Consider the following 25,950-nt stretch of genomic DNA (forward strand, 5'->3'; position numbering starts at 1 on the left):
CAGCCACGACTTGATGTCAGTGTGATGAGGCTCTTAGCTGGCTAACGTCCGAGCATCCTAGCCGACTTCGCGCCGCCCTTCTGCTAGGCCAACGCCATAACAACCTTTTCGTAATCACTTCACTAAGAAGCAAAAAAAAAAAGTGCTAAACTCCTATGCACCGACCAACCTGTTCAAATGTCACCCGGCAACCCACTCACTACTCTCCATTATATACTTACGATCATGCTACTGAGACGGCTTTCACGTTAGAATTCCATGCATGGGTCACGATTTATCTGTTCAGAGTTGTTTTCGTCAAAGTGGCATTGCATGATGCCGTGTAGTTACGGCATACGTTGCAAGTTATCCGCTTGACCTCTCGGTCTCGCTTTTGTGAGAGCCCTACAGAACTTTACCGCACTATTGGTTAGGATATTTTTATTATTGCGATCAATTATATGGACAATCCAAGCGGCGAATGTTTGCCGGCGTCGTCGGCGTCGCCGTGAGGTTCCGTAAATATTTAGGTATATGTATGCTATATCCCATGCCATGGTATATGACATGCGGTATATGCGGGTTATATTGCCACGCACTTCTGTCACTAAAGTTGTTCATACCAGGTCTTACATTCATGACAAAATTCTTCTTCAGAATTTTGAGAATGGCAACCCACAAACACATGTCATGATAGAAAACAACGACAGCGCATGCCTTTTATCTTAAGTATTCACAGGCTTAAATATTAAAAGTGCAAAGCAATAACAGAGCTGAAACCTGAAAATGTTTTAATTTATTGGCGCGGCTGTGCACTACCTGCGGCATCGGCCCAGGAAAGACGTTTGAAACATACCCGATACGGAAAAGGGGTGGTAAGGTCGGAAAGAAAGACGTTGCCTTTAATTATTCAACATAAATGAAATTATCCGATGGCAGGATTCAAACAGAGGACCACCTAGCACAACGGCTCGTTTTTGCTTAGCTTACTTTTACATCAATTCATATTGTCACTATAGCTACGAGTCATACACTCGGTGTAATATTTCAACATGTTGCTATCGCATTCACTGCTTCGCCCTAATGGGGAAACTGTGATCTTTTATTTTATGTCCCTTCTCGCATGTAATGCTCGAAATGGCGCTTAGGGTATTACTTCAATAAATAACATCACATGAATGGATTGATAGATTGATAGGTTGGAGGCTTCGGAATAATTTTTATTGATTGATTGATCGATTGAGTTTAATAGCCCAAACCATGAACACCGGAATTATAACAGACTCCGTAGTGGAAGGCTCCGGATTAATTTTGACAATCTGGAGTTCATTAACGTGCTCTTAAATCTAAGTACACGAGCTTTGTTTTGTTTGTTTTTCTCATCCCGCCTCCATCTAAATGAGGCCGGCGCCGGGGATCGAGTCTGCGACCTCGAAGCTCTGCAGCATCACCGCCGTAGCCACTGAGCTACTGCGGCGGGTGATCAATTTCTGACCGCATAGGTTTTTTTTTATTGCGATAGCAATTATATGGACACTTCAACCGGATTTCTGCCGTCGGCGTCGCCGTCGCCGTGAGGTTCCCTATAGATACAATCTTCGCCGCGCGCCGTATGCCCGAGCGGAAGCGTGCGGGGACGCGCGCTATCACGGAGAGCGAACGCACTCAATCTCCCACGCGCAAGCAAGGAAGCAGGAAGCCAGCGCCGGAGGGAGCGGGGGGGGGGGGGGGGTGCACTTCTACTCTGCCAACAACCGCGCTCATCGCTCGTCCGCACCGTCTCTTATCTCCACACGGCTCTGACCTTTATGCGCCGTGCATTCGCCGCTCAGTTTCCGTTGAAGCGATAGACCGCACGTACCTTCGCCGCTGCGGCGTTTGCGCTTGCTGCCAGCGTTTTGACAGTCGTTGTCTGCAGTCATTCAGTGTGATCTATTCGTGTTTGTTTGTGCGCGCTCACACCACGCTTGTTCATTCAGTTAGTAATAGTCGGGCCACATTTTCCAACGCACGCTACACATGCAATGCTGCCCGGATCGGCAGTGCAGCGCTACAGGTGTGTCCCTTCGCACGCGCTGCCCACGGGAAGCGCTTCTCATCAACACCACCGTTTCACACGCGCCTTCTCGTGGTCATCGAGTCTCTCTTCATGTCGGTCTACTTACGCCGCAGCACACCTGCTTACTTAATCAGCTCATGTTTACTACAATTCATATTGCTACCAAAGCCGCTCACCTTACTTCGTATGACATTGCTGTGTTGCTATCGCATTCATTGCTTCGCCCTTAGGGCGAAACTGTGACATTTTATTTTTTAATTTCTTTTTTTTAACCTACGCCCATGTGCGACTCTTGTGGAACCAGCGAAACGACTGAACACATCTTGTGTCCCTGTCCCCAGTATACGACGTCGAACGTGAAGCTCTCCGGACAGAATTCAACCGGCTGGATTCTATCCCATTTCCCGAAATGAAGATCCTTGAACCATGGCCGTACGCGTCGATGGCGCAGAAAGCGACGAAAGCATTGTTGCAGTACCTGAAGTCGACAGGTCTTGGCGACCGCGTGTAGACATCATTGGTGCGAACCTTCAAATGTACGCGCAACTGTGCTCTCTCTCTCGTTTCATTCCTGTACCCCTTCCCCCAGTGAAGGGTAGCAAACCGGACGTGCGTCTGGTTAACCTCCCTGCCTTTCCTTTCTCTCTCTCTCTCTCTGCGCCTGAATCTAAGCGCGCAGGAGTTTTCGCATTATTAGCTCCGTGCGCGTGACCCGGCCGAACAGATACTCTACGAGAGCTAACGCAGCCAACTTCGCCGTGTACAGAACAGTGCCACGAAGTTCCCGCCATTTAAGCTCTCCCACTACCTTCGTCCTGGTGTGCAGCTTATCGCGTAGATAGGTGCGCGTATGGGAAAACGTGGCGCACGGCAGCAAAACTGTGAGCAGGAGGCAAAAGTGAAAGCAAAGAGGTAAAAGAGAGAGACGGTGGGGAGTGAGGGGGCGTCCGGAGAGATCCCGGAGTGCGATGTCAAATGGGAGGCCCACGGGACGTTTCGACCTGGGCTGCGTTCATTTTGTGTCGTCGCCAGAGTCCTTCGCCACCAGTCGAGGACACCGGTACACGCACTTGGGACACGCCGCGGCTGCGATTCCACGCAAAAGAAAAAAAAAAGTAAAGAAAAAAAATAACACGCAAAGAGAAGGCAACGGCAGTATGCGACGCAACGAAATCTGTCTATACGCAACTTACCCTTTCTTTCCTTCCTGCCCTTCCTACTTTCTTTCCTTTAATCTTTTTTTCTTTCTCTCTCTTTCTTTCCTTCCATCCTTCGTTCTTTCTTTTTTCTTTCTTTCTGTGTATTTCCACATTCCTTTGTTTAGCTATATCTTTCGTTCGTCTCATCTTCTTTCTTTCTTTCTATGTTCCTATCTTTCCTTCTTTCTTCTTTCCCTCTTTTCTTCCCCCTTTCTCTCTTTCTTTCTTTCTTTCCCTCTTTAGTTTCTCTCTTTTATTTCTTTCTTTCTTTCTTTCTTTCCATACTGCTTACTTCTTTTCATGTACATGTATTTCTTTCTTCTCCGAGCTCTTTCTCTATTTACATCTTACCTTGTTTGTTTCTTTGCTTCTATCTTTCCATATTTCTTTTCTTATTCATCATTTATTTATTTCTTCTCACCTCCTCTATCTCTCACCATCCTCCCTTCATTCTTTCGTTCACGTTAGCGTTTCTTAAAATTCCTCTCCCTTGTTTTCACTCTATTTGTTACTTTCTTTGTTCCATTCTTTCTATTTTTCTTTCATCTCGCCTTCCATCATTCGCCTTTGTTCCTGATTTCTTCTTGACTTTTTTCTTTTTTTCTCTCAATTGGCATTTACAGTATTTTTATGTTTCTTCCTTTCTGGATTGAATTTTTCTTTTTTTAATCATTCTTTCTCTATAAGTTTTCTCGTTTGATTCTTTGCGCAATATTCGGCTTTCGTTTGTTTCATTTTCAAATTTCTTGACGAAAAGTTTGCTGTCATTGCAGCTTTGAATACGAGTATAGGAAGAGTAGCGTGCCGGTGACTGCTTTGCTGACGCTGACAAACGTATTTTTGCGCCCTCCCCCTTAGATTATGCGGGTGCACGTCGTGTTTGTCGGACAGAGTGGTTTCCGTGGCAACCTCATTGTTAGGCACTACTTTAGATTGACGAAAAAAAAAGAAGTAGTAAAGAGTAAGGCGTACATCACAGAGTTATTTTGCTAGTTATTGCTTTATGTGTTGTGTTACTGAATCAGTCTAAGGTGCCACACATTTTTCGGGATCGGGTATAGCAATATTTAAACACGGGATTCAAATGATGACCAATTATTCAAGATGAATCGACAAGGATATCAGGGACGACGGACCTAATGCACTTTGTCCGCAAGTAAACGCTTTCGAGATAAAATGAAAAAATGATAATACTGCCTCACGGTTTCTGTAGCCGTACAAGAAAGGGTGACTTTTTAAATCTTACCTCCAAATCATGAGTGCTTGTTTAACACAAAAAAATAAGAGAATAGAAGCCAGATATCTCTTGTACTTATTGCTGAATCAAACACCCGCTCCAGTAAGCATACGCAATACGGCTTACTACGAGGCGTATGTTAGGAAGGGTTCACTTGGCAGTATTCAGCCTTATAAATAAAACTTCACTATTATTAGCAGTGGTGGCGTGGAGTAGAGGTAGAACACCCGACTTCAAATCTGAAGGTCATAAGTTCGAATCCTGTTCCATTCCACTACATTTTCAGGCATGGAGTGGTGCCTGACACCGGCAAAAGAAAAAAAAATACATATTGCCGAGAGCTAGTGGGGCTATACTAGTTCAGGTGCAACCAAACTAGGCAGGCCCACTAAGCTTCATCAAAGTCACTCCCTCACCAGAACAGGAATTGGCCTCCCTGGTGCAGTATTCGGCCACTACCTCCCTAACGACTCCGACAATTAACCCATGGCCCTCAGTTCCCAGTGGCTGCGGAGCACCTGACCAAGGCGGCGGTCAGACCTGCTACGCGGCAGAGGGTGCTAAGAATCTCTGGGTCAAGGCAGGCCGCCAATGGAAACTGAACCTGGCAACGTTCAACACGCGCACCCTCTCGAGTGAGGCTAGCTTAGCAGGACTATTTGAAGAATTATCAGGCATTTCCTGGGATATTATTGGCCTTAGTGAAGTTAGAAGAACTGGTGAAGCTTACACAGTACTGACTAACGGCCACGTCCTCTGCTACAGGGGTCTTCCAGATAAGAAATAATCCGGGGTAGGATTTCTAGTGCATAACAACGTAGCGGGCAACATTGATGAATTCTACAGCATTAATGAAAGGGTAGCAGTCGTTGTAATAAAGCTGAATAGGAGGTACAAAATGAAGCTAGTACAAGCCTATGCCCCAACCTCTAGTCACGATGATGAAGAAATAGAACAGTTTTATGAAGATGTTGAACTAGCAATGAGAAAGGTGCAAACTCATTATACTTTAGTCATGGGCGACTTCAATGCAAAAGTGGGGAAAAAGCAGGTTGGTGAGCAAGCCATTGGCAACTACGGCATCGATTCTAGGAATGCAAGAGGAGAGATGTTAGTAGAATTCGCGGAAAGGAATAGGCTCCGAATAATGAATTAATACCTTCTTCAGGAAGCGCAGTAACAGGAAGTGGACCTGGAAAAGCCCTAATGGAGAAACAAGGAATGAAATAGGTTTCATACTCTCTGCCGATCCAAGCATAGTGCAGGATGTAGAAGTGTTAGGTAAGGTTAAGTGCAGTGACCATAGGTTAGTGAGGTCTAGGATTTCTCTCAATATGAAGAGAGAGAGAGTGAAATTAGTCAAGAGGAAACAGGCCAACCTAGAGGCAGTAAGGGTAAAAGCAGACCAATTCAGGCTGGTGATCGCAAACAAATATGCAGCTTTAGAACAGGAAGATGAAGATAACATAGAGCTAATGAATGAAACCGTAACTAGGCTGATCTCAGAAGCAGCAATTGAAGTGGGAGGTAAGGCACCAAAGCAACCTGTAGGGAAGCTCTCCCAAGAAACAAAGGACCTAATAAAGAAACGACAAAACATGAAAGTGTCCAACTCAAGAGATCAGATAGAATTCGCTGAACTGTCAAAACTGATCAACAAGAAGAAAGTAAGGGATATTCGAAATTATAACGTGGCAAAAATTGAGGAAGCCGTAAAATATGGACGCAGCATGAAATCAGTAAGAAGAAAACTAGGCATAGGACAAGGCAAGATGTATGCACTGAAAGATAAGCATGGTAATATCATCAGCAATTTCGATGACATAGTAAAAGCAGCAGAAGAATTCTATACTGACCTGTACAGTAGCCAAAACAGCCAAGCTTCTTCCATTCGAAATAGTGATGAACCGGATACAGAAGCTCCTTCTATAACTAGCGATGAAGTTAGAAGGGCCTTGAAAGACATGACCAGGGGAAAAGCGCCTGGAGAAGATGGAATAACAGTAGATTTAATCAAAGATGGAGGAGATATGCGGCCCTTTATACGCAATGCCTCACAACTTCAAGTGTACCAGAGAGCTGGAAGAACGCCAACATTATACTTATCCATAAGAAGGGAGACGTTAAAGAATTGAAGAATTACAGACCCATTAGCTTGCTTTCAGTATTGTATAAAATATTCACCAAGATAATTTCCAATAGAATCAGGACAACACTTGACTTCAGTCAACCAAGAGAACAGGCTGGCTTCAGGAAGGGATATTCTACGATGGACCATATCCATGCCATCAATCAGGTAATCGAGAAATCTGCGGAGTACAATCAACCTCTCTATATGGCTTTCATAGATTATGAAAAGGCATTCGATTCAGTAGAGATATCAGCAGTCATAGAGGCATTGCGTAATCAAGGAGTGGAGGAGGCATACGTGAATATCTTGGCAAATATCTACAAGGATTCCACAGCTACCTTGGTTCTCCACAAGAAAAGTAGAAAGATACCTATCAAGAAAGGCGTCAGGCAAGGAGACACAATCTCTCCAATCCTATTCACTGCATGCTTAGAAGAAGTATTCAAGCTCTTAGACTGGGAAGGATTAGGAGTGAGGATCGATGGCGAATATCTCAGCAACCTTCGGTTTGCAGATGACATTGTCCTATTGAGCAACAATGGAGAGGAACTACAACAAATGATTGAGGACCTTCATCGAGAAAGTGCAAGAATTGGGCTGAAGATGAATATGCAGAAGACAAAGATAATGTTCAATAGCCTGACAAGGGAACAAGAATTCAGGATCGCCAGTCGGCCTCTAGAATCTGTAAAGGAATATGTTTATCTAGGTCAATTACTCACAGGGGACCCTGATCATGAGAAAGAAATTTACAGAAGAATAAAATTAGGTTGGAGTGCATACGGCAGGCATTGCCAAATCCTGACTGGGAGCTTACCACTGTCGTTGAAAAGAAAAGTATACAATCATTGCATTCTACCGGTGCTAACATACGGGGCAGAAACTTGGAGGTTAACAAAGAAGCTCGAGAACAAGTTAAGGACCGCACAAAGAGCAATGGAACGAAAAATCTTAGGAGTAACGTTAAGAGACATGAAGAGAGCGGTGTGGATCAGAGAACAAACGGGGGTAGACGATATTCTAGTTGACATTAAGCGGAAGAAATGGAGCTGGGCAGGCCATGTAATGCGTAGGATGGATAACGGGTGGACCATTAGGGTTACAGAATGGATACCAAGAGAAGGGAAGCGCATTCGAGGACGGCAGAAAGTCAGGTGGGATGATGAGGTTAGGAAATTCGCAGGCGCAAGTTGGAATACGCTAGCGCAAGACAGGGGTAATTGGAGATCGCAGGGAGAGGCCTTCGTCCTGCAGTGGACATAAATATAGGCTGATGATGATTAGCTTGCTTGATCCGCACTTTCCATGCCACTGCTGCTGTTTTATTTGCATGAAATTTATCATATCGTTTTTATAATGCGTAAGAATTTCTATGCCTACCTAACGAGAAACGTAAGACGAATGCAATGGCTCATACCCCCGTAACGCAGAGGCTACAAGCGCTCAGCAAAGTGAAGCTAACAGTGCATACATTCATTGAAATAACCCATGCAACCCACAGAACAGCATACGTTTCAATAAAGAGCAAGCTCAAAGCAAGTATCCGAACCATAATTAAAGCATCAATAAATTCCCATCAGAACCATCATTAAACTCTTCTTTCTGGTGTTTTACGTGCCAAAACCAGTTCTGATTATGAGGCACGCCGTAGTGGAGGGCTGCGGATTAATTTTGACCACCTGGGGTTCTTTAACGTGCACTACAACGCAACCACACGGTCGTTTTTGCATTTTGCCTCCATCGAAACGCGGCCGCCGCGGCTGGGACTCGATCCCGTAACCTCGTGCTCAGCAGCGCAATGCCTTAGTTAACTGAAGAGGGGTTTAAGTAAATCGTATTTAGACGGCTAATGAAGTTAGACGGCTAATGTTCACTCACAGTGCCAGTATGTCATCATATAGTTGGTTAAACTTGTTGTTCACGATGTTTTTTGATCAGACATGTCTTTTGAGTCGCCGAATAGATTTGTTTTTGCTAGACGCTAGGTAGTTGGTGGTCTAATATCTGACGTTCCTGCGCAGAGTTCTCGCATGGAATCTACATTCTGTTAACTCGACGAAGCTCGCCGAAGAATTGAAAATTCTTGATATGTTGAGCAGTTGTATGCGTTTCGTGATTCTAAAGATGTGCAACAAATGAGGTGACGCTAAATTTTCGATGGACAGAATTATTAAGTGCTTGAAACGAATACGCAAAATGTTTGTTATATTTCTTATTCGCTGGACTCTGCTTGCTTAAAAAGGGATGAAGGCGTAGCGGCGCGAACTCAACACGATGAAATGGCAGAGTGTCAATATACGTCGACAAACGCACCACAGTGTCGAGCATTTTCTTTACTCTTGACTCTTGTTGTGTCGGTTCACATTTGTGTTATTATGTAACGTCATTATTTGCATTCTTGCACGGTTCTCGTTGGCCACCTTCATTTCTGCTCCACCGGGATGAAAAGGCGGCGACCGCTGTCCGGCGTTCATGACACACGTGTAACATAAAATTATAGGCTGTAGAAGGTGTTAATAGGCACACGCTGGCTCTCCTGGTGGAAATAATTTGATAGGTATCAGTACAATGCCTATATGCAACTCAGTAGGCTTCTTTATTTCTGTGTCGATATTTACATAGTCTGTACGGAGCCTGTGCTTCATTGATTGATTTAGTTGGATGAAATTTCAAAATGTGGGCAACTGTTGTGTCACCGGCTTCTCTCTAAACGATAATTCGTTCAATGATCTAAGAATTGTTACATTAGATGATCTGTAAAAAAAAAAGAAAAAAAACGGGAACAAAGCGCTTGGAAGTGCATAGTTACACAGAACGCAGAATACCTTGGAACTCAGAATTTGTTTGCAAATACGCAATGTTAGACACTGACAAATATGCAATAGCACTTTCACTATTTAAGGATATGAAGGCTTTTTCTCGCAGATCGCTGCACTGCCGGGCGACCCCCCCACGCTACACGTATGATTATAAATGCGATTCATTGCTGAAACACCATTCCACGCACCTTGTGCGCTTTTCACACAAAACGATTACTTAAAAGTGTAAGGACCAAAATTTCCACGGGCTGTCCTTCACAGTCTACAAACTCCAGGCATCATGTTGAATTCGGGTTCACCGGCTATCCTATGGATAGTATATTGCCTTAAGGCAGCCTATCAAACTCGTCTAGAGACCCTTTTATCCACGCTGTGTCAGCAATGCATCCATGACCCCAGAAAGCTTCCGGTCATGCATTTTTAACAGACAAGTTAGTCAAGGAAAAAAAGAAGTATTTTATTGCATAGTATACTACAGGCAAATGTTCTTGACGCGTTCAAATACGTATAAGGATGGTGGCCCATGCGTCAAGGTCGTGTACGTAGCTTTCTAGTTGCACTTAGCAGTAAAACTCATCAAAAATTCTTACTCTGCAGCAAAACTGGCACCAGCAGGAGAGTTCTATAGACTTATAGGCTATTGCATATTTTGTTGTTGCAGAGCACTTGACCGGAAATCTTTGGGGAGCTCTGCTTGTGAACATACAAAGGGTCTATACGCACTCAATAATCATCTATCAATTAATGGCGGTCCAAGCTTCTACCGACTGGCAAACGAAGTTTTTAAAGGAACGGCCCTCGTCACAGTACACTGGCACCGTTCGCTTCAGAGCACCGTCTCTGCTGCACTGACGGTGCTCTGCAGAAGAAAGAAAAGAAGAAGAAGAAAATAAAATAAAGGACACAAGGTAGGCAGGAAAGGCAGGCTACTGTGCGCATAACTGATGGTGGCAATTAAAAGCTCAGCTCCCGCTGCGGCCAACGAGATCCCGTGTAGGCAGGCGTGTGTCGACCCGCAGCGACTCCATGACGGGGCTTGCGCTGTCGCTGCTGCTAGTGCGGCGGCGGCGTCGTGGTGGGCACGGTGTTGTGCAGGAATGCGCGCTTTAGCCTAACAAGTTTAGGCCACGAGAGCACGGCTCCGCACTCTCCCGCGAGATTTTTCGCTCCCCCCCCCCCCCTGTTTGTTCATCGCGCTGGAAAACACCGCGAGAAAGCGGGTGATCAGGAGAGCTGCGATTGAGTGAGTGAGTGAGTGAGTGAGTGAGTGAGTGAGTGAGTGAGTGAGTGAGTGAGTGAGTGAGTGAGTGAGTGAGTGAGTGAGTGAGTGAGTGAGTGAGTGAGTGAGTGAGTGAGTGAAAGTGGATTAGTCGAGTTAGTGAAAGGGAATTACTTGAGTGAGTGAATGAGCGTGCGATATATTGGAGTAGGTGTGAGTGAGTGTGGTTTAGCGGAGTGGATGACAGTGAGTGGGTGAGTGAGCTTGATTTAGGGGAGTCAGTGAATCAGCGTGAGATAGTGGTGTGGGTGTGAATAAGTGAGAGTTAGAGAAGTGGGTGCGAGTGAGCGGGTGATGTGGAGCTAGTGGAGTGGGTGTAAGAGATTGAGTGAGCAGGCGAGCGAGAGCGCGAATGAATTGGGGCGAGCGAAAAAAGCAAGGCTAATGCCTTGCTTTTTTATAGTTTTGTAAAAAGATGCTGTCTAATAGCGTGATTTCAGTTTCTTACCAGCCATAAGCTTCTGGTACTTGTCAGTGTTTAATCGTTGACAGCGCGGATGTCCATTAAAACAGTTGAGCGTATAAGTGACAAACGTAACTAACGTAAGGACGACGATCGGTGAGTGAGTAACCAGAGTGAGTGAATGATGACTGACAGTGACTGAAGCAGTGAGTGGGTTAATGAGCACTATTTATTTTTTAGAATACACTTACGGTAGTTAGGTTAACCTCTGATGCCCGTCAAACTCGGCTGTGCACCTAACATGGAGTGAGAATTCAATTCTGATTTTTGTAAGCGGGCTCACGAGCACATCGGCAGGTCGATGTGAACGCCTTCATTGCTTAGCTATTACAGTGGCCCTCTGAAATGAGCATACACATCACACAACTGTTCTTGACTGCGGTCTACAGAGTGTGCGGTTCAAGCACTCCATCTGTTACCACGAGGTGGTGCTGGAAATATCCTCAACAATGAATGCGGTTGTCGTTGCCGACATTTGTGGTGTCTATATGAATAATCCAACGTAGTTGTCCGAAAGGGCCTGAAGTCTCGTGGGAGCGCCCCTTAACCTGAAGTGGAAGCTGATCTAATAGGAGGGGATAGGAGGCTTTCCTGCTTCTGTGATGAATGAGTAGAAATTCAAACGGTTGTGGACACTCCGTGGAAGTTCCGGAGCGGCAGTTGTCGAATGCATTTCCCTTCGCATCCATTCTCTTACTCTAATAAACCAACGGTTATCTGCCCTACGCATTACATGACCTGCCCAACTTCATTTCTGCCTCTTGACGTAAACTAGAATACCGGCTACCCCTGTTTGCTGTCTGATCCGCCCCGTTACCTTTCTGTGTCAGCGTAGCGCCTATTATTTTTTTAATTCCAGTGCTTCGTTGCCCTGACCTTCGCTTCTTCTCAAATTTATTTGTTGTTCCTGTAGTCTCCTCCCTGTCGGTCAGCGCTGGTAGAATTTGATTTTACCCGTTCATCGAAATATCTCTATATAAAGAAAACATTTCAAGGGCTAGGCGCTGAGCACATCATACTGTATAAGCATGTCAAGATAGTGCATAAACTTGCAGATGTGCACACCCCTAGTGCGTGTCACGTTACCCTTGCTTCCAACTTCCACGAGCACCATACCTACACTTGCGGCGTCGGCCACCCGTTGCTCGGAGAAGTAGGCTAAGCGGCGCCACCCGCAAACGCCGCGCCTGCCGGCACGGGCGGCTGTCCCCGTTTTTTTTTTGCATCTTTGTCCGTGGGGCTTGAGCACTGCGCATGCGCGGCCGTTTGCCGAGCTCCCCAAATGCAGTCAACGCTCGACGGCCGACGCGCCCAGCGATGGGAGGGAGAGAGAAATGCGCCTAGGGATGCGCTAGCCCTCTCTCCCCATCCCCACCCCACGCACCCTTTCCCTCTCCTTGGCCGCACCTGATCGTGAAGTTTCATTAATAAGCGGGCGCGTGGCCAAAGTGGCCAGCCGCAAAGCAGCAAGCGGCGTGCCTCGCCAGATGCGAGGACGCCTCGGCGCTCGTTCGGGCACGCGGGCGTTTGCGCCGATGCCTTTCTCTCTCCCTCCCTCCCTTTGGCCCTCCTTCTCCTCCTGAGGGAGAGAGGCTCCCGTCAACAGATGGTCGGTCCAATCTATTACGCCCTCCTCTCCCCTCTTCTTTCTCTTCTAAATTGCCCAATAAAGGGAGTTGGCCGAATGAGGCCCGAAGAAGGGGGGGAGGACCCTGTGGCAGCAAACGCTGTTTGTGTTAGACGGTTGTCGACCTCCTCGTCGGTGGAGTTGTCCAGTCGGTCGTGCCTTCCTTCCTTCTTTCTTTCCTTGCTTGCTTGTTTGCTTGCTTCCCTAATTCATGCTTTCTTCCCTCGCTTCCCTTCAATTCTCCCATCATTGTTTCATTTCCCCCTCATTCGTTCCTTACCTTTTCTTCTATTCTTGCCTCCTTCATTCCGTCCTTACTTCATTTTCTTTCTCTTTTTGCTTCTTTCTTTTCCTCCTTCCTAACTTGCTTCCTTTTGTCCCTTCTTTGCTCGTTCTCTTGTTTCGTCTTTTCGCCTTGCATTCTTTCCTTCTGTCTTCATTCGTGTTTCAGTTATTTATACATTCATTCCTTTTGCCTTCAAATGTTATTTCATTCATTCATACATGTTTTACTCTATGGACGATCAACAACGAAGGTTGTCAAACAGCTCAACAGTGTGATCGCCTTTGATAACATTACACTGTCCTCGTGCGCGCATATGTGTTCAGGAAACAGTACTTTGTTTTCTTTCTCATGTTCCTTTTGCTTGCTACCCTTTCCCCTACGTAGGGAAGGCAACAGTATGCTTTTTTGGTTAGCTACCCTACATTTATTTTTCATATTGTCTCTTTCTGTAGAAAAGTAATAATATGAACGTCTACCTACCGTACTAACCATAAAATACACGTACGTTCGCGTGAACGACCTGTAACTAGTAACGTGCGAACAAATACTACTGAACAAAGGTGTACTTACGTTTACACATTCGACTCTACTGGTATGATTGAGCGTAGGCAGATTTTTTTTTTTTTTTAGTGAGTGACCTGGTACCGCAGTAATGCCTTATGTTATTCCAGGTGCACTGTAGTACTGCCAAGACCTATGTCAGCAATCAGGTGCAATGGGTACTCTCTTTCTACATCTTTAGTTTTCTAATACGCATTTAGTGCTGTGGGGTTAGTAGTCTTTCCAGCATGCATGTGCATTTTCTTGCTACTAACCTTGCGAAGAGAGCACAGTCTACATTGTTACAGGTGTGCCTGGGATTTCGACAAACCTGCAGACCTCTGTCTCTGGGATTTCTTCCTGTATTAAGTTATGGTACACGTGCAACCAAATTCTACGAAATTCTAGTTCATAATTTTGCCACACGTATTATTCATTCTTTTTCGTAATGTGCAAATATGGTGGCCTTAATTTACAAAAGTTCTTGTGGTCTGTCTGACATAACGAACATAATAGACCGTTGGGCAAAAGTGTGTATTCTTCATTCTTGTGTTCTTGCCTTAATGCGATGTTCTTTCTTTTGGTCCTTCATTTATTTAGATAATTATATAATACTGACAGCACAAAATTTCTGACAGTAGTGAAAGACACTAACAATGGTGGATACAATATAAAGAACTATCAATAAAAGTTCAATGGTGATAGCAAGAGTAGACTTTTAGTTCAAAATGCAATGCACAAATAGACAAAAGAAGAAGTGAAGTATTGAAGAAGTTCAACTTCATACACTTACTCCTAGTCTTCCGTATTTAATGCCGCCGCCTCACTGTAGGTCGCTGTGGGCGAACTGGGAGACCGTTCAGCTAATATGAACGTCTTAATTTCTTATAAGCTTGAATGCATGTTCTTGCTCTTACTCTGTACAACCAGACCGTATCACATAGTCTGTCATCACATAGTCTGTATCACGTAGTGTGAAGCTAAGTCGCGTTTTGCCAGTTTCCAGTAAAATTCTGTTCTAACCTGGCATACGTTTTCTATCTTGTCTTCGCAGCCGGCAAGTCGGATATGAATTGTGTGATGATCGACTACTTTCCAAAGGAGGAGTACAGTCCTGATCCCAACGACTCAACGATGGCAATACCTTGTAAGTATGAGACTGTCCAGCCACCATCAGCCCTTTTCGAGTTGAAATGACATCTGCGCTGTTGCCTTCCAAAAATGCTGCATGTTCTCTATTTTTATCGTTTGAACACCTACCTGACTGTCCTGGGTATCATCGGCCGCATGATAAATGTATATCGTAGATCGCCTCTTTATGCAGGAAACCATTTTTTGCAATGCACATCCGACGAGATGAGGCAAACACCATATGCAAAGTTGTGATGCTTTTTTCAAATACCGTACTGGTATTGCTGCTCGAAATTATCGTCCGCGAACTGACATTGGAGAACTTTGTGCGTTTCCAGACGGTAATGCAGAGTCTAATGTAAGTCAGCTCAATCTATTCAGGCAATTCGCAATTGACCAAGCGCGATTGGAAATCCAGCTTTATCACTGCGTGAGAGTGAAAGTGTAATGACAGTCTTTAGATGATTTAGGCTAAGATGTGCAGTAATGAGAGCACGTTCACCGTGACTTAAAAACACCAATTTAATGCTCGCACTTACTTTAAAGCGTGAGACGGTACATCAAATTTGCAGCAAGAAAATGAAGCCGTACATTGTAATTTGATAGTTTCGAGGGGTACTATCATTAAAAGAAGCCTCTGGTTCTATGGTACATTATAGAGATGTGTGGCTACCGATGATACATGGTGGCTGAGCAGTTTAGTCAAATCATCAAACCAAATCAAATCAAACCAAATATGCGGATATTGGTACACAGATATATGTATCCAAGACTTAAAACATGTCGCTGCGTCACCTAGCGATTAACCTAAGTCACTGACCTTACGCAAGGAAAATGTTGAAAATCTACATTGGTATACATTAATCTTCACAAATGGCTTGCCCTCATAAAGAGTCTTATTGCAGCAAAGCACGCTTTACAGGACAAAGTGCGTTTTGTTTGAGGAGGCTTATAAGGAACTACTGCTGAAGGAACGGCCATATTTAATCATTTCCACATTACAGAAGCGTTCGTTTAAAATTACTACACACGAAACTAACTATTATTTATTTGTAGCTATGTTTACATGAACACAATTAGGTGGGGTCGACTCGGCTTGTCTGGCCGACAACCGGTTGTTGGGTTTACTTAAGGTGGCGGTCCCACTCCGACGGCACGAGTCCCCCGTTTTCAGTGCTTTTGGAGCAACCGTGGCGGCTCTTCTACTTAGGATTTAAATTTATCGTATATACCATAAAAAAAAGCTTAATTCTTGTAGATTCCAACTATATATAACATAAAAATAAAATTTGTCGCAGTTTCACCCGAAAGGCGAAGCACCAATTGCGATAGCAAATTAGTAGAGAGCTATACGGAGTAAGGATAGTAGTTTTATCAGCTGTATAAACTTGGACATGCAGCAGCACCAGCAACGCGCAGAACTGTCGTCGACGCCGTCAGCATTTCGCCCGCGTTCCCACCGAACGTGCGCGGCGTCGGTGACTGTTGCCGGTGCCTCTGGGGGCGGCTCGGAGATTTTCGACGAAATCAGAATGGGACACTCCTCGAGCAGCGTCGGAAATCTTACCCACCTTCTCGCCTCGCAATGTTTTTATATAAATACGCATTTGGTGCCGCAGCTAAACGTCGCCTCCTCCCGTCCCCCCACGGCCTTTCGCGCGACGGAAGAAGTCGCGTTTGCTCTCTATATATGGTGATTGTAAAGGAGGAAAGAGACGCTTAATTCTGCAGCCCTTCAGGGAGCACGGCGCAGAACGCGCGTTTGCGTTCTGACGTGCGTTCGCTCCCCGTGAAAGCGCGCGTCCCTCGCGCCCTTTCACTCGCACATATAGCGTTCGGCGGCGCTCGGCGACGATTTCATCTCCATTGACGTCATACGGAACCTCATGGCGACGGCGACGACGACGCCGACGGCAGAAATCCGCTTTGGAGTGTCCATATAATTGGCTAATGTGACTTAAAAATAAATGTTCAAGAACAAGCATGAGATAGATGGTTTTTGCGAACTGTGTCTCAGTTGTGACCATATTTAGAAGAAACTACCGCATTTACTGCATTGCGGCTTGCTCTGTAGCTTTAGGACATAATTATCTATTTCCTAGAGGCAGCAAAATAATGTTGAATATTTACTTTTTGGATAATTTGGTTTTGAAGATTGCCAAATATCGCAATCTACATATGTATTCACATATGTATTCTAACTACTGTATAAGTAATAATTTTTTATTGTACTCTCCTCCCTTACACAATGCCTCTAGGGGCCTGTAAGGTATCTTTAAATAAATAAATAAATAAATAAATAAATAAATAAATAAATAAATAAATAAATAAATAAATAAATAAATAAATAAATAAATAAATAAATAAATAAATAAATAAATAAATAAATAAATAAATAAACAGCCCGGCAACTACACGCTCAAGGAATATAAATTTTGGATAAATTAGAGTTCAAGGAATTTCCATTTAGGACGCAAAATTTCATTCATGTACCTTTATTATTTTTAAACCGCAGCTTCGTAGCTTTAGTATCTTCCCGAAAAATGGCCAAAGTAGAATCAGAATTCTAAATATTGCTTAATTTCGGTCGCATTACTAAGAAAACTAATAAAGGTACATGAATGAAATTTTGCGTCCTAAATGAAAATTTATTGAACTCTAATTTATCCAAAATTTAGCTTCCTTGAGCGTGTAGTTGCCGGGCTGTTCACAACAGAAGATTGCAATATTTGGAAATCTTCAAAAGCAAGCTATCCAAAAGTAAAAATGCAGCATTATTTTGCTGCGTCTAGGAAACAGATAATTATGTCCTAAAGCTACAGAGCAAGCCGCAATGCAGTAAATGCGGTAGTTTCTTCTAAATATGGTCATAACTGAGACACAGTTCGCAAAAACCATGTATATCATGCTTGTTCTTTGACATTTATGTCTTAGTCACATTAATAAATTTCTTATATTATATATAGTTGTAATCTACAAGAATTAAGCTTTTTTATGGTATATATACGACAACTTTATATCCTATGTAGAAGAGCCGCCATGGATGCTCCAAAAGTACTGAAAATGGGGGGGGGGGGGGGGGGGGGGGGGGCTTGTGCTGCCGGAGTGGGACCGCCACCTTAAACGTTTGCGTTTCAAGCCGACCTGGTGTCGAGGCGAGTTCTTGTCAACCCACCTGCAAATGGTGAGTTGGCCATCCCGACCCAAGATGCACGTAAACGCGGCCGGGTCGGGCTGGCTCGGCTCGACTTGTGACTCTGCCCCGCTCATTTATGTAGACGACGCTCACGTCTTGCGTGTCGTGTTCGCAGACGCCGTGAAGCGTGCCTCGGCGTTCATCCTGATCAGCGCCCTGGTGCTGGTGGTGGGGGAGCTGCTGTGCTTCCTGGGCCACCTGTTTCGGCGCGGACGTGTGCTCACCTTTGCTGGAGGCATCGCATTCATACTCTCCGGTCAGTTGCGACGCGATGGGCAGCATGCATTCGACGCGCGCTACCGCGAAATGTGCAGACGACCTTTTGTGTCGGTCCTTGCAGACGACCTTGCAGACGAAACGCGCAGACGACCTTATGTATGGGCATGCATGCACGCACGAGTGGTGCGCGGAAAACGCAGACTTGAGTCCCAGGGATTTCTGTAGTTTGTGAACACTAGACATACTACTGTTAAATTTGTCAACACATTTCCCTTTCAGCAGCACTAGAAGTGTTGTCACCGTGCGCACATTATTCGTATAAGAGAAGATTAATATCTGGCGCCTCCGGCACGTTCCCATATTTACTTAGGCACAGCCTATAAAAAAAAAACATGTTGCACAATAACCAGCAGTTTGAGGGGCTTCTTTTTTTCTTTACCAGTGGTGACGAGCGTACGCTAAGCCGGCTGAGCTAAGTTGTGAGTGCGGACGAGGATGAATAGTTTGGGGCTGGGCTAATGGGATTTCAAAAGAGGAGTGAAGCCGATGGATGGAATTTAACGGACCTGAGTAATGAATATGATAGGTCGGGGGCCATTGAATGACACAGCATCACGTCGATTTGCGCGGTAAAGCAGTTAATTGTTTTTTTTTCTTGCGCGTCACTTAAAGGGTAATCAGCTGCAAAAATTACAGCAAACAATTTCCTTAACTTCTTTCTGCCTGATATCCTGCATCACGAGAATGGTCGTGGCACGAAATGTCGAGGTCCTGTAATGTCGTAGCTAAAAAGGTTGTCGCAGTTTCACCTGAAAGGCGAAGCATCAATTGCGATAGCAAATTTGTAGAGAGCTATACGGAGTAATGATATTAGCTTTATCAGCTGTATAAACTTGGACATGCAGCAGCACCGGCAACACGCAGAACTGTTGTCGACGCCGTCGGCGTTTTGCCCGCGTTCGCTCAAAATGCGTGCGGCGTTGGTGACTGTTGCCGGAGCCTCTGATATAAATAGGTACTTGGTGCCGCAGCAAAACGTCCCCCTCCCTCCCCCCCCCCCCCCCCCCACCCCACGGCCTTTCGTGCGTCAGAAGAAGGCGCGTTTGCTCTACATATATGGTGATTGTAAAGGAGGAAAGAGACGCCTACTTCTGCAGCCCTTAAAGGTACGTCCACACTAGCGACAAAAACGCGCGCGACACGCCGCGCGCGGCGAGCGATGCTGTCGCGCGCGGCAAGATTCACGAAAAGCGGCAGCAACGCGCGGCAAACGTTCGAATGGGTGCGAGACCCATTTCGGCAGCCGCAAAACGAGCACCAATCAGAAGCGAGCTGCGCAGTTGTGGCGCCACCTGTCGCACAAGCAAAGAATCATAATGCATGGGCTCTGAGATTGAACAGTGACACGCACGCCGTAAAATCTCAGAGGCCATGTCCAGTGAAGGGGGCTGTTTTTGTTAAGCCTTCCCACACCGCCACCGAGACGTCGACGAAGAATTCGCCTCGCAATGGAGGCGTTTTTGGAAACCGTTCGCGGATATGCGTGCCTCTATGTCAAATCGAACGTCGATTATAAGGACAAGGAGCTGGGTGCCAACCGCTGGCACATGCGGGAAAGCAGAGTGTGCGCCTGGCTCTCAGTGTCCCTGTACCGCCATATAGGGCGCACCCAAAACTTTCTCGTCCGCTTTCTGGAATCGTCGACGTTGCACAAGTAAAGAACAAATAAGTATTATAGTGTTCACAGTCACCAGTAGCTCCGCGTCCGTATCCGACATGGCTGAGCGTGGCCGGCAGTGGCGCAAAGAAACACAGACACTTCCAATGGAACACGAAACCGGCAGAACGGAGAGCGCGTTGTCACGAGAAGTATCGAATGGAACGAGACAACGCGGCACTCCACGCGCCGTTGCCGCGTGCCGCAAAACGCCAAAACGCGAGTATAGACTTGCCCGCGCGAGTCTGCCGCGCGGGCGCTTGCCGCGTGCGGCGGGTCGCGCGCGTTTTTGTCGTTCACTCCCCGTGAAAGCGCGCTTCCCTCGCGCCCTTTCACTCGCATATACAGCGTTCGGCGGCGCGCGGCGACGATTTCATCTCCATTGACGTCATACGGAACCTCACGGCGACGGCGACTGCGACGGCGACGGCAACGGCGACGCCGACAGCGACGCCGACGGCAGAAATCTGCTTTGGAGTATCCATATAATTGCTATCGCAATAAAAAGAGCGCGAAATAAACCAGCGCAAGAAAGACGATCGACACAGGACGAGCGCTACTTTTAACGTACTTGGCGAACGCAATGATACCTGCCAGGTTCGAGAGACGGCAGAGGTTGTGCAAGACAAAGTGTGGATATCAGTGATGGACGAGTGTGCTAAACTGGGCTGGTTGGTGCATGTAGAATGGCTGTGTTTACACAGTGCTGTGTCGGTCATCTACACCACACGTCCCGTCTTTGGCGCTATTCGTATCGCTCAGGCCGGCGATTGATACGCAAATAAGCTTTGAAACTTCTCTCTCAGTGCAAGCCGTAGAAGCAGAACAAGTGAAACCACTGTGTGACTACAATCATATGAAGCAAACGGACAATGAATCCAGGAAAAGCGTAATTAACTGTTCTTTGAAATGTAAAACTAATGAGGTACAGGGAGATGAAAGTGCACGAAAAGACAACTTGCCAGAGGTGGGAGCAGCACCCACATCGTCTGCAATTGAAAGGTGCTGTGCTTTTACCATTAGCCTACCAGTGGTGCCAATCTTCCCGTCAACTTCCTTGGGTATTGTGTGTGTATGTGTTCTGTAGTAGCCCTGAGTGTGCTAGCCAGTGGCGTTCCCGGCCGTGGCAGCGGGTGGAGAACATCTTATTTATTTATTTATTTATTTATTTATTTATTTATTTATTTATTTATTTATTTATTTATTTATTTATTTATTTATTTATTTATTTATTTATTTATTTATTTATTTATTTATTTATTTATTTATTACATGCTGCAGGCCTCAAGTGCTCCAAGCAGGACAGGCACGCGTAACAAAATGCAAATAAGTATAAACAAAATTGTGAAGATTGTAAAGAGAACTATAACACAGTTACATCTACCAACCAAAGTATAAGATATCGGCGGATGAGATCTCGATTAGAGATTCACTTATCTATCCACGGTCTAAGCACGTGTTTCTACTTGGATGACAACCAAGGTTTCAAAGATAGTGTAGAGAAGCCCGGGCAGAAGGTACCTCAGGCTGTCAAAGGGGCCTTGGGTTTGAGAGTTATGAAATGATGACCGATTGCTTCACAGAATGCATGCTTTGTGGTGTGAATTTCTTTCCCTTGTCCTTCGTGTTTTTGACTGGTTTTTCCTGTAAATAATGTACCAACTGGGCCGGATTTCGACTCTCCTCCACGTTTTGAATTACCGTTATGGCTATACTATTCTTGTGTCTATTATTTTGTACAGTTCCATTGAAAGAAGGTCTTCGCTCATGGAGGATGTTGGAAGGGTCGTCGTGCCCCGATACGCCGAGCGTGCGTCACTCGAGACTGTTGCCGATCTGTCGCAGGGCTCATGATCCTGGTGGGCATGGTGATCTACATCTCGACCTTCAAGGCCGAGGTGGGCTCCAAGCTGCGGCCCAAGTCTTCCTTCCAGGAACCCCTGTTCACCTACAGCTACGGCTACTCGTTCCTGCTGGCCGTCACGGGGCTCATGTCGTGCGAGCTGGCGGGCACCTTCTCCATCTTCCTCTGCATCCACCGTTACCAGCAGCAGCTCAGGAAGAAGCTGGACCGGCTCAAGCCGGTCGACCACCTGCCGGGTTGCCGGCGGTACCAGCAGCCTCTGCAGAGACACGCCTCTTCGGCGAGCCAGCGCCTGCTGCCCCACTCGTCTTCCCCGCCTCCCACGGCACCCGGCCGGAGCGCGTCGGCCCGGAGGCACCACTCCTACCACCAGCAACACACGGGCTCCGAGCCCAGCTCGCTGGCGTTCGAGCCCCCGTCGCCTCCGGGCTCGTCGAGGCTTCACCACCACCAGCACCACCAGCAGGGTGGCGGCGGCAGACCGCGCTTGCCGGCGTCGGAGTCGATGAGGGACCTGTCGTACTACAACTTCCCCCCTTTCTCGAGAGACACGACCTGCAACACCGTCTCCACCACGGCCGACAACCTGACGCGCGAATACTCGCGCGAGTTCTCGTTCGAGACGTTGCGCCGGACCACGCCGGTCTGAGGTTGTTGCCCGCTGTAGGTGTAGCTGTCGCGGTCGGTCTCGTTTTTTTTCTCTCCTCATCGTCGTCGACTCGGAAGACGACGACCAGCAATCACTCACTCACTCTTCGTTGCGGAGGCGACACTGTGTACAGCGGGCGACGCTCGTTTGTCAGATACCCCATTCACTCGCTTGCAAATAATGGACGCTCGTGTGTAGAAAACCTCGAGTCCTGTGCGCTAGCAGTGAAGGAGAGGAAAGAGTTGAGGCCGGGTGCCAATGAAGGCGACGCCGTGGCGAGTTTGTGTGATGGCTTCACGGAAGTATTGTCAGGGGCTAACTGTCAGAGTCCTCTCAGCTCAGATGATACGTTGGTTAGTAGTCATCGTAGAATGCTACGTGTAGAATTTCCAGTGCAGTTCACTTTCAAGGAAGTGGCAGGCAAGGCTTTTCCGCGCTCAGCTGTGAACTGTAGAGGGTGTGAGTGCTTAGCGAGAGAGAGAGAGAGAGTACGCAGACGTTGGTTCAAGTGCCTAATTTATTCACGTACTGAAAAATGTACTGACCAGTCGGTTTTCGTTTGACTCAACGCCAGATGAATCGTAGGTGGTGACGACGTGTTAGTAGCTACGTGAATCATGCCGACTTGTACAAACACGGTGATAGTAAATCACAAGGCGAGCATCAAACTACGTGGTGCTGCCGTCTTTTCATCATGACAGATTCTGAAAATTGGGCATGCTCAACCATCACCAGGCCTTTGTGTCGCTTACATGACGCCCACAAGGTAGCGCTTTAACATATCGAGATAAGGTCGTCGGCTAGGGTTACTCCTTATGGTCTTACCAGCTGTATTTGGCATCGCTGTACTCGTATCGACACTAAAGCCGGCGGTGAGAGGTTCGGTCACACTTAGTCGAAGATGGCAGCGTGTTATCAAGCCCATGTACGGTCGAATGAAGCCATGAGCTGACTATTTCTGCATCTGTGTCAGCTATGATCACAAAAGGTATTTTGATGCCTTTGTCACTATAGAGAGAGTTATTCCATTTTATGATATGATAATCATATCTACAGCTTGCGCAATAGGAAGCAACGTAGCGTATAATTCAGGCCCTTCCAAAAAGAAAGAAAATTCGCAGAAAAAAAGAAAGCACCAAACCTACAGCAATGCCACCAACTCTGGCGCAAGCTCTCTCCGAACGAGCCACACAAAAACATCGTGTATGTAAATCACAATTCCGGCACTCGCACCCCCTATTTGTGAAAGAAAGAATAACAGCTTATTTTCTGATGTCAGGCATCAGAAAGTTCTAACTTCGCACTGAACGTAGCAATCTACCAGATGACTGCACCCTGGATGGCAACTCCTACTAACGACCGACTACGTGCGGAAAGCTGATGGTTCGTTCTTAAAGACGTAGGAAAATGAAAGCAGCTCCTAGCTCAGTATAAAGCTCAGTGGGAACGCGAGCGCAAACCGAATGGCGTCGAGCCTCCCAGGCTTATGTCGGGTGACCAAGGTTCCGGTTCATGGCATGGCCTCAGAGACTGCACGTGCGTTGACGAATCTCGGAGCCGATGTATTACGTACGCTACTAGTTCTCAAAGCTTCCGCCTCAAGCAGCGCGATTAGGGGGTCGTTCCTTTCCTGTTATTTCGCTCTTTCCTATCTGAGTGAAAAAGCAGAGGGCTGGCGACAATTCTTGCGCCTGTTTAGAAGAAGCAGACTAAAGGGACTCATATGCAATTTCGGCTCCGGGACAGGGCGAAGTACTTCACGTCCTTGCGAAGCTACTATATTAAAGTACACTAAATTTCAAAAGTAATTTTATATGTCATACTATAGCACTGTGATCATTTGTTGAGGACGTGCTGCGGTGCATTTCCATGCGGCAGCACGTAGAAGTGATTGTGCGATGTAAAGGTGACTCTAGAAGATTTAATCTGCAATGGTGAAAATTAGCCAAAATTTGGGCCGCTAAGGGTGCTGAACGTAGAACTTGAAGGCACTTGAACTTAGGCTTCTCTCGTCAAGTCATTTTTATTCCCCTCAGCTATTCATCTACGCGGCATCGCTCACAAAATGGCCGTGAGATGGCGGTACGTGGCGCATGAACCGGAGTCCTGGTAGCGCAGGGTTTTAGACAACACAGTGGTGCTGGCTTCGATCTCCTCCCCTCAATCTCTGCAAGCAGCCCTTACGTGAGACAAATGTTCAGCCCGTTCTCAAACCGCTTATACTCATCCCCGGTATCAATCACCACCGGTATTAATATTCCCGCTTAGTTTACAAATCACGATTCCCTCCTTGACTAAGTAACCCCCACATAAGGGATTGCGTAAGCACTGACGCTTAAAGCACAGATCTCATACTCAGGCACGAGTGAACCGTCTTTATTACGTTGATCTTGTTTTTCATCCGTGGTAGTAGGTTTTTAAAGTCAACAACGCGTACAGTAGTGTCCCGTATCCAACATATTTACTTACATTTCGCTCCGTTAAAAACAATTTGATACCAGTGCGCACGAAGTTGAAAAGTGACGGAGGTAAATTACAGAAAAAAAAATTCCGATTTGCCGCGGTACTGTTTTAATTTAGGTGATTTTGAATGGCTGCGAACCGATACTCGTTGATGCTTCATCTATGGCATGCGGCCGTTCATAATGAAGCACCAGACAGCGAATCATGGCGTCGGTTACAGGACACTACTGCACTTGTTGTCCCGGAAAGGCCTTTTCATAGCGCCATCTCGCGGGGGCCTCGAGAGTACACGTTATCCTTGCACGGGAGGGAGTTTCATCTGGATAGATATCGCGTAGGCTTTTCAACTGCCCCAACACACAGGAGCGATAAGTATGCATGCATTGACGCAGCATCTCGGCTCAAATAATAATTAAAAAAAAAGAAGTCTTAGCAGTGTGCGCGACCCGGTCGTGCGCCGAGGTGGTGGACTGAAGCGGCAAGTCGACGTTCTATCGTCGCTACATCTTTGTATCTTAACACTTTCAAAGAGACTCCTTTCACAAGCATCATCGAATTGTTCAAGTGGAGAGACTTTGTATAATGCAATTCGCGGGTGCCGGTGGTTTTTTTTTTTTTTTTTTTTTTGTTTCTGAAAACCGCGGCACGACACCGAGTTGGCGCTTTCGAAGCGTCCTCTATTCCACGGAGTGGTGAACTGCGGTCTGCCCTAGCTGGCTGGGCGTAAATGACGCAGCTGGACTTGCGGAAGTGACGTAATACTACCTGACGTGGCGCCGGCTGTCATCAGCCCCGTGTTGCTGCCTACGAGCATATCACCGCGAAGACCGCCGCCTCTCCTCCACGCATTTCGTTTCGGGAGAGCGGCCCCATTACGTCACCGAAGCCACGCCCCCTACAGACTCTTACGTGTGTCAGTGCGTGTGTTCTTTTTGTTTTCTTTTTTCTTCGACCTGTGTGCTTTTGGATGTGAGCGAGTGATACCAAGCTTACGCGGCGACGCTCGACACCGGCGTATCTCATCTACGTAGTAGCTTCGACGTCACTCGCCCCGCCCCCACCCGGTCTCCACTCAGCACTCACCAGTCCTTT

The 25,950-nt window shown here is 46.4% G+C and overlaps 1 protein-coding gene across 1 annotated transcript in view; it reads left to right on the forward strand.

Moving 5' to 3' along the window:
• LOC119452889 (voltage-dependent calcium channel gamma-7 subunit) overlaps window positions 1-25,470 on the forward strand; it is a 74,903-nt gene extending 49,433 nt beyond the window's left edge. The window contains exons 2-4 of the mRNA XM_037714838.2: window positions 14,674-14,766; window positions 18,062-18,202; window positions 21,728-25,470. Of these exons, the coding sequence (XP_037570766.1) occupies window positions 14,674-14,766; window positions 18,062-18,202; window positions 21,728-22,395 (902 nt within the window). The 3' untranslated portion in view covers window positions 22,396-25,470. The remainder of the gene's footprint in view (window positions 1-14,673; window positions 14,767-18,061; window positions 18,203-21,727) is intronic.
• The last annotated feature ends 480 nt before the right edge of the window (window positions 25,471-25,950 follow it).

The sequence above is a fragment of the Dermacentor silvarum genome, chromosome 5, assembly GCF_013339745.2.
Source record: "Dermacentor silvarum isolate Dsil-2018 chromosome 5, BIME_Dsil_1.4, whole genome shotgun sequence".
NCBI classification, from domain to species: domain Eukaryota; kingdom Metazoa; phylum Arthropoda; class Arachnida; order Ixodida; family Ixodidae; genus Dermacentor; species Dermacentor silvarum.